The sequence below is a fragment of the Podarcis filfolensis genome (assembly GCF_964270895.1).
Source record: "Podarcis filfolensis genome assembly, chromosome: 3".
Taxonomy (NCBI): Eukaryota; Metazoa; Chordata; class Lepidosauria; order Squamata; family Lacertidae; genus Podarcis; species Podarcis filfolensis.
Window position 1 is genome coordinate 110711761 of NC_139606.1, and position 9174 is coordinate 110720934.

Below are 9174 nucleotides of genomic sequence, written 5' to 3' on the forward strand. Positions count from 1 at the left end.
CGGTGCACGACGGGAGTTGTAGTCCTTGCCTCAGCCGGCGTTTTCCTCCCTTCCTTCCGCTCCCCAGCCTTGGAAACCCCGTGCGCGGCCGAGCGGGTTCTCTTTCCGGCGTCCGCCATTCCGGGAGCGGGTCGTTGGTGAGTGGTTGCTCTGTGCGGGGCCTGCTTTTCCGTTTCCCTCAGCCTTCCTTCGCCTCATTTCTCGCTCTCGTTGCTTCCTCAGGTCCGACGGCCGCCGCCATGCAGATCTTCGTGAAAACCCTGACGGGGAAAACCATCACCCTCGAGGTGAGGGAGGGAAGAAAGAAAGAAAGCATATGAGGGGTTCAGGGCAAGGCCGCTGATCCTCGGGCCTCTTCGCCTCGTGTCTCCAGAGTTGGGCTTCCAGGCCTTTCTTCCCCCTCCCCGTAGTTTGTGGCCTAGAGGGAAATGGCGGGTTTTGCCCAGCTCCATTCCGCTCCCTGCTCCCTCCCATAAAGAAAAAAAAGGGGGGGGGGAGAAAGCGTGTGGCTCATAGAATCATAGGATTCCTCGCAAGAAAAGGGAAAAGTTGACAGCTGTGGTAGAGTGGGAATGGGGGGGGTCGCCTGGGGGTCATCTAGTCCAAATCCCCCCCCCTGCAATGCAGGAATCTCAACTAGGTAATTATTTTGCTTATCGGCTTAAGGAGACTAACAGAAGAGATGGTAAAGGAAAAATAGAAATTATATGAACAAGATATGATGTGGAAACACCAAGATAAGGCTGAATAGAATTATGAATTTTGTTTGGACTGATTGGGACTGATTTGGACATTAACGCAGTAATAAGATGACCTGAATCCCCCTTTGGATCTTGAAGTATGGGTTCCCCCAACAAAATTTAAAAATTTGGCTTTGTAATTTGGAATTTATGTGATGTGATTTAATTTGATGTGATTGGCCAGTTAATAAATTTAAAAAAAAAAAAGGAATCTCAACTAGATCACCCGTGACAGATGGCCACCCAGCCTCTGCTTAAAAACCTCCAAGGAAGGAGGAGAGCCCACCACCTCCAGAGCTGAAAGGTCTTAACTGATGTTGGATCGGGATCTCCTTTCTTGAATCCGTTGATTTGGGTCCTTAGACCAAGCTGATACATTTATGTGTGTGTGTGTGTATGAATGATATATTTATGAAGATGGCTATCCCATCTCTTTTCCCGGCTCAAAGGCCTTGTAACCAACCCACCCGTTTTTGCGTTAACTAAAGACCACAACAGTTCCATCGCAGCTTGATGCTGCCCAGCAACACCCAGTATTCAGAGGCATGCTGCTTCCGATTGTGCAGTTGGTGTGTGGGCACGGCGACTAGTAGCCATTGATAGCCCTTGTTTTTCATGTCTTTGTTTAATCTGCTTTTAAAGCTGCCTAAATTGGTGGCCATCGCTGCCACCGGGTATAGGGCGGTATATAAATTCAATGATAAGTTGAATGCACTTTTTTATCTCCTCCCTTGCCCCCATCCCATGTCCCTACAATAAAGATAGGTGTTTTTATATCTGAGCAAAGAACCCAGCCAGCAATAATATAACCGCCTTCTTTGCCTCTACCACTTGCTGTTGCTGAAAGGAAAGGTTTGAGAAGGAGATGTGCATTCTTTCCATTCTAGCCTGGTGATGGCAAGGGAGACAGCTGACAAGCCAAGCATCAACATTTTCCTACCATTTTATCTCTGTGCTGTGAAAAGCTTTGTCTCCTGTATGTTAAAACTGCTGTTAAAAGTACAGGAGCAGGATTGGTGTTTGTATTTTTTTTTTAAAAGATATTTATTGAAATTTAAAAAAAAAAAACAACAAGAAAAAACAAAAATAAAAAACACACATATAATTACATTCCTTTCTTTCAATAACATATTTCCTTGACTTCCCCACACCTCCCCTTCTTGTATTCCAATTCAATTTTTAGTTCAGCAAGTTCTTATCCCCAAATTTTACCTTATTATATTTAAATCCTTTTAGTTAACCAATTTTAACATAAACCTCAGTCTTTATGCATCAGTACTTATTCTTAATATCTTTTTCTAAGATCGACCCCAATTCCCTTTCACGAGTTCCCCATTTTAATATAAGTAACAAAACAAAATATATAAAAACAAAGTATAATTGTACACCCTTTGGATACCTAAAACCCCACTCCCCGCCTTTCCCGGTTTCAAGCTCCAACAGATGTCCATCAGTCTATCTGCTGTCAGCCTGGTGACCTCACGTCCGAGGCTCTTAAGTCTCTCTCATTTCCTCTCTGCCGGTTTTTTTTGGTAGTCCTTTATATTAAACACCAAATCTCGGAGAAGCTCTGTCCCAATAAGATCCATGTTTCTTCCAGCCAGACCTCCATATTTAAAATTGTAGTCCAAATCTTGTTTCTTACTTCTTTTAAGTCAAAATGTCCCAGAAACTCCAGCTTCCACTTTAGTCAGGTTTGTAATCCATAAGTCTTCAGATCCCCACATGAGGAGATCTCTCCATTCCTCATTCTTCCATTCAAACCAGATTTTCATAATCTCATTCTTCTTTTCCTTTATATCCATCTTAGCAGGCCTCTGGCTCTCCTTAATCATCTGCGGCATTATAACTCCTCCTTCCTTTCCCTCTAAATTGTCATGTATCTCTTTCCCCACTTTCTCAAATTTCTCGGATTTCTTTTCTTGTTCAGCTGCAAGAATTTTTAGCTCAGTTACAAAATCTTTTTGTTCTGATACAAAGACTTTAGTCAAGTCCCTTCCAGTTTCAGCAAGTTTATTTACTGTTTCATTCAATGTTGTAACATTTGTAGCCAAAACATTGCTTTGTTCTTGAAATTTTCCCAGGAGAAGAAAAGTCTTTTCCAGTTCAATCAGTATTTTTCCACTTGCAGCCATTCTTGTAATGTCCCAGAGCCCCCTCTAGAGGAGTTCTGGTTACTTAGTATTCCTTCCGGTTCCAATCCAAAAGTCAAATTAACTTTTTCTCTTTATTTTCAACGATTTATTACCTGAATGTATCAAATATAACCAGCCGAGGCAACAGAAACAAAGTTCTCTTTTTTCCCCCAGCTTTGACAGCTAGTTTGACAGCTGTCAAAATCTTCTGTGTCTCTTCAACAGGCTCTCTCACGGATTGCTCATGGGTCCGGGGGGGGGGGCGGTGACGTTTCCACTCTCAAAATTAACTCTTATCCTCCAGCAAATTTACTTATACTGCCAAAACGTGAAATTAATTACTTTTATCCTCTCAAGAAGAAGGTGTTCTCTCAACCTTAGTTATCTAGTCCTTGCTTTAAGATGCTTACAAAACGGGGAGACGGACTTCCTCTTTGCGCCTTCCCCACTCGTGCCAAATCCAAAAAAGAAATTTTAAATCCAATTTCCGTATTACTCACGGGTTGTTACTTTTAGTCCAAATGTTCAAAGGAAGAAGTCAGCGCTCTCCGACCATGGCATGTGGCTTCACTCCGTAGGGGAAGCAATCGACTCACAGCACCGCGCCTCTCCCTGTCCCCCGTTCCGAAGCCTTTAAAAAGGCTCCTTCGCGGGTCGGGGGGGGGCGCAAATGGTGCCCGCCGAGTCACCAAGTCCACAGGCTTCAGCGCCTGTGGTTTCTGAGGGTCCCCGCGTCGCCGCCGCGGCAGGACCCGTCCCCTACTGAGCAGATTCCCTCCGGAGCTCGGAGGGAATCCGCCATTAGTCGATCGCGCTAACCCGGAAGCAGGATTGGTGTTTGTACGTTGCTACAGAGAATATGACAAGAACTCAGTGTTTGGTCTGTTAACCAACATTATCTTGTCTATGGCTCTGTGTGTGTTTTAAGAATTGCTAGTCTAAACAAAGTCACTGAGCTAATACGCATGTACTGTTCTAATGCCTGGATTGGAGCAGTAATGAATTTATAACTATTTAAGTCTGTAAAGCAATTCAATGGTGTCTTATTTTTATAAACAGGTTGAACCATCGGATACCATAGAAAATGTCAAAGCCAAGATTCAGGATAAGGAAGGTAGGTGTTGCTTTTGTTTTGTAACTTGTGGTTTTAAAATTATTCTACTGTGGATTAAAGCTTCCTTGCTAGAATTCTGTTTACCTGTACCGTTCTTTTCCATCAAATTTGGTCTTCTAGGAGGTCATAGAATGATGCTTGCAGGGTCAATTCAGTATGCTGCAGCAAACAGGATACAGCTAGGAATGATGCCTTCTTTATTTAAAAATAAAATAAAAGCTAGCAAGTATAATTGGGGTACATGTAGAATGAGGCTTATTTTGCTTTCCGCAAAAGGATAATAAATAGATGGAAACACACTAAATGTTCTTATAAATAACTGAATCAGTTATTCATACTCCCACCATTTTTCCTCTATTAGGAATTCCTCCTGATCAACAGCGATTGATTTTTGCTGGGAAACAATTGGAAGATGGGCGCACTCTGTCTGATTATAACATTCAAAAGGTATGTACTAAGTGTTCTAATACAGTGGGTGGAATTTACTGTTGCTCTATTACAAACGTTCTGTCTGCACAAGCATTTCAGCTTGCCAGGCGGAATGTTCCTTGCTCCACCCGGCCTGTCCTGGGGGTTCTCCCAATCCCAGTCAGATTCAGTGTGGGGAGCCCCATTGTGGAACCCCATGTACTTGCTAAACCATAAAATGCAAGAGCATGCTGTAAACTTGTACCAGTAGGATGACTCCTGCTTCTAGTAGACAAGATGACCAGGTGGTGGCAGCAGGTGGACATTGGTCCCACATATTCATTGTTAATAGGATATAACAGTTGGCTGTGGGCTTCTCCTAAAGATGAAAAATACCTTTTTCCTTCTAGCACCTAAACCTGTCTGCCTTTAAAGGCATACAGAACCTTACTAGAAACAAGCTGGAGGTTTAATTACATGAATACAAAGAGCGTAGTGAACTGAATATAATGGACTTTAGCTTATCCCAAATATCAGAAGTTGTGCTGACCTGATCAAATATGAGGTGAGCGTAGCAAACTTGGATTTGAAAAGCACAGTAGGTTGCATCCAGCAGTGTTGCTCAGCTCATGGTAAGAGTTCTATCAGCGGAGTGGAGAGGGATCAATTTTCTGCTATCTCTCCCACGACCCACATTCCCATTGCAGCTACTCTGGAGGGTTGGGGGACCTTCTACAGATCTCTTCATTAAAATCATTCATATACTGATTCCCATCCAGGGATTCCAGAGCAGTTTGTTGGATCAATCCATCAACCTCTGATGGATGATTCAGAAGGATTGGGTCCTGCATCATTTCGCTGTGCATGTGTGCCAGTATCCATACTCTGCAGAGCTACATCTCAACACAGCTCCTTCCTTGGAAGCGTCTTTGGGGTTGAAGGTACACACAGTAGGCAGTAAACACTCATGGACGCCATAAAGATTCAGTTGAGTGTAGAAGTTTACTTGACAGCCATAAATGCATGTTGGTAGCAAATATATACAGACATTCACCGCTGCCATGGTCATGGCATGATTAGAGTCCAGCAAGAGTCCAAGACTCACTCTCTGCTTCTCTCTCCGCAAGGCGCAAGCAAGAGACTCACAAGAAGTTATACAGAACCACTGCTATCAGCACTACTTGTCACACTGTGTATGTTCAAAGAACAGTTTCCACAGAAAAAGTCCTTGCATAGACAAAACAAACTCAGCCTTCTGCTGCTTCTTCAAACTTCTCTGTTCTTCTCTGTTTCTGGAATAAATTATTCTCACACACACAATATCCAGCACAGTTCACAGAATTTGGGTGTGTCTGCAGAGGGCTTCAGGGGGAGTTGCTTCTCACACAAGCCCATCTAGTTGCTGGGCGCAACTCCATTTAATGCAACCCAATGACTTCTGTAGTATTTACCAGTCATTGAGATTATTTCCAGTCTATTTAGTGCATCAGCAAAGTGCCAGTTATGTGCTTTGGTATTTTATCCATTTGCTACCCTTATCTCACTCCTCCTTAAAAGAGCACCTGGGAGGTAGGCTGTGCTAAGCAACTTGTCCAGGGCTATTAAGCTCTGTGGCTGAGCAGAGCACCTATATTTTGGTTTCTTGTGTCCGTCCCAACTCCTAACAGTTGCATGACTACAGCTGTCAAAATTTTTGTGTCCTTTGTTCGCTTTCTAAAACTAGGAGTCGACCCTTCACCTTGTGCTGAGACTTCGTGGTGGAGCAAAGAAGAGGAAGAAGAAGTCTTACACCACTCCTAAGAAGAATAAGCATAAGAGAAAGAAGGTGAAACTCGCTGTCCTTAAGTACTATAAGGTAAGAGCAACTTCATGTGGGAATTGACATACTGGGTCAGCAGTAATTAATTGCCTATGAAGAGCCTGCGGGCTCTTGCTAGATACAGATTCTTTCTACTGATGGCTGTTTCTGCATTTAGTTAGAATGCCAGCATGAGCCCGTCTTCTGGTGACAAATGTAACTAAGTTTGTTTGGAAATAATGCATGAGCACAACTGATTAATAGTACTGGTTAGGGCAGTTATGCTGAATTGTTGGTTGGGGGGGGCATAAGTTATTTTCTTGCATTTAATGCTTAAATGGCAAATATGGCCACCCCGCTCTACTAGATTTTGTCGGGGTTGAGCGTGTAACCTTAAATGATAAGTTGGTGTTTCTAAAAATTGCAAGCAGTGGTAGTCTGGACTGTGTAAGTCATGCTTCTGTATTTTTTTCAAGGGAGATGGAAAATGCAATACGATTTAAAGCCTTTCTTCCTGCAGGTGGATGAGAATGGGAAAATCAGCCGCCTGCGACGCGAGTGTCCCTCCGAGGAATGTGGGGCTGGAGTATTCATGGCTAGCCACTTTGACAGACATTACTGTGGCAAGTGCTGCTTGACATACTGCTTCAACAAACCAGAAGACAAGTAAATGTGTCTATTGTAATAAATAAAAGTTGCTTTAAATTCTGCTGGTTTTTTTTTTCTAGTTACATGAGTGTTCAAAGCAGGGGCTCTAACATGTTTGCTAAATGGACCAGAGAGGAGGGGAAAGTAGATAAATGGAAGACATGGGGCTACTCATGAGCACTGCTGATAAGAGGAGGAGTTTGGATTTGATATCCCGCCTTTCACTCCCCTTAAGGAGTCTCAAAGCGGCTAACAATCTCCTTTCCCTTCCTCCCCCACAACAAACACTCTGTGAGGTGAGTGAGGCTGAGAGACTTCAGAGAAGTGTGACTAGCCCAAGGTCACCCAGCAGCTGCATGCGGAGGAGCGGAGACACGAACCCGGTTCACCAGATTACGAGTCCACCGCTCTTAACCACTACACCACACGGGCTCCTTTGTGAGAAACTTCAGTGAAAGCTCTGTCTCATATCTGTTAAAAATTGAGGCTGCTTTAGAGCCAGCCCTTTGTGCAGTTCTTGACCAGTACAAACGCTCTTGCCTGCTTTGTTTCATTGAATAATACAATTGTAGAGTTGGAAGGGACACTGAGGATCATCTACTCCAACTCTCTGCAATGTAGGAATCTCAACTAAAGCACGCATCTGGCCCGTATGGGGATTGAACTCACGACCTCGGCATTATCACCACCACGCTCTGACCAACTGAACTGCCTTGTAACTTGTACCTGTTTAGTGTAAAATACTTGCTCTGATCCAAAAATGAGATAGTACAAGTTACCTTTTATCTATTCCAAATGGCCCCTTCTTTTACAGAAAATGAGGGCAATTGTTTCCCTTCTAGTACACAAGCAGAGGTACAGCTCTTGCATTATATTGCATACATTGTGTGGAATGCAACACTGCGCTCTTCTAGTCATTCTCTCTCTGCAAGTGTTGCATATTGGCAGCTGGAACAATCTACAGTCACTTGTGGGGTGGGGGGAGGACAGAAGTCCTGTTGCAGAAATTGTTACAGGGGGTTACTGCTCATTGGGCTGGTCAGGTGAATTCAATAGCAGAGACGGGGGCATATTTTTTCTTGCTTGCTTTTTTTGGGGGGGGTGTCTTGTGATTGCCTAGTTTCCACACCTTGTAAAAAAACAAATTAAGGTTATTAGGCCTGCTGCATTTTATGGCCCATTTCTAAGATAGTTGGGTGGGACAGAAAAAACTAAAATGTAGCAATACTGATTCTAAAGTATGGATTCATGGTGGAAAAAGTACAGTGGTACCTCGGGTTACAAACACTTCAGGTTACAGACTCCACTAACCCAGAAATGGTACCTTGGGTTAAGAACTTTGCTTCAGGATGAGAACAGAACGGAGCTCCACAACAAATTAAGTTCTTAACCCGAGGTACCACTGTATGAGGTTTCTTGCCATCACTAATTCCTTTTCCAAACCTGGAATGATGGAAGACCTTGTTCTTTGGAGCAGCGGGCTGCCAACCTTTTTGTCCCTCCGGGTACTACTATCCACACCACAATGTGTTCTGACTATGATAAAATGCTATAAAGTCTCATTTTAGGAATAGGAGGGAAGAAACCCTTTGTGATGTCTCTGGGTACCATGTTGGCATTCCTTGCTTAGACACTAAATACCAAGGTAAAGGGGACCCCTGGCCATTAGGTCCAGTCGTGACCGACTCGAGTTGTGGCACTCATTTCGCTTTATTGGCCAAGGGAGCTGGCGTACAACTTCCAGGTCATGTGGCCAGCATGACTAAGCCGCTTCTGACGAACCAGAGCAGCGCACGGAAGCGCCGTTTACCTTCCCGCCAGAGCGGTACCTATTTATCTACTTGCACTTTGATGTGCTTTTGAACTGCTTGGTTGGCAGGAGCACGGACCGAGCAACGGGAGCTCAACCCGTTGTGGGGATTCGAACCGCCGACCTTGATTGGCAAATTCTAGGATCTGTGGTTCAACCCACAGCGCCACTCGCGTCCCAAATACCTATTTCACAACCATGGCTGTGTTCCACATTGGTGTAAAAAGGCTTTCAGCGGGGGGGGGGGGAGAGAGGTGCCATGGCTGCTATCATTCACCCAGCACAATCTGAGCATGGAGTCTTTGTCAGCATCGCCCTTTAGCCAGTGCCACCAACTGGACTCATACACTTCAGCCCCGACTGGGCTAGGCGAGCTGGGTAGCACTTCCAGAGACCACCTTCTGCACAGGAACAGGTCAAAGTGCTGTGGACTCACATCTTAGAGTTGTGAGCACCGGATTCACTTCCACAAGAAGACAGTCGTCGCACAGCCGAGTATAGCAGAGTATAAACGACTTGGA

The 9174-nt window shown here is 44.3% G+C and overlaps 1 protein-coding gene across 2 annotated transcripts; it reads left to right on the plus strand.

Annotated features, from left to right (window-relative positions):
* Nucleotides 1–38: 38 nt before the first annotated feature.
* On the plus strand, nt 39–6900 carry RPS27A (ribosomal protein S27a). Of its 2 annotated transcripts, XM_083605661.1 has the most exons (7): nt 123–137; nt 223–640; nt 976–1756; nt 3705–3989; nt 4351–4436; nt 6121–6252; nt 6716–6900. In XM_083605661.1, the coding sequence occupies exons 4-7, from the start codon at nt 3911–3913 to the stop codon at nt 6863–6865; spliced, it is 447 nt and encodes a 148-aa protein (XP_083461787.1). In that variant the 5' UTR covers nt 123–137; nt 223–640; nt 976–1756; nt 3705–3910; the 3' UTR covers nt 6866–6900. The 2 variants fall into 2 exon arrangements, with proteins under 2 accessions (XP_083461786.1, XP_083461787.1); XM_083605660.1 differs by lacking the exon at nt 976–1756 and having other exon boundaries at nt 39–137; nt 223–287; nt 3935–3989.
* The last annotated feature ends 2274 nt before the right edge of the window (nt 6901–9174 follow it).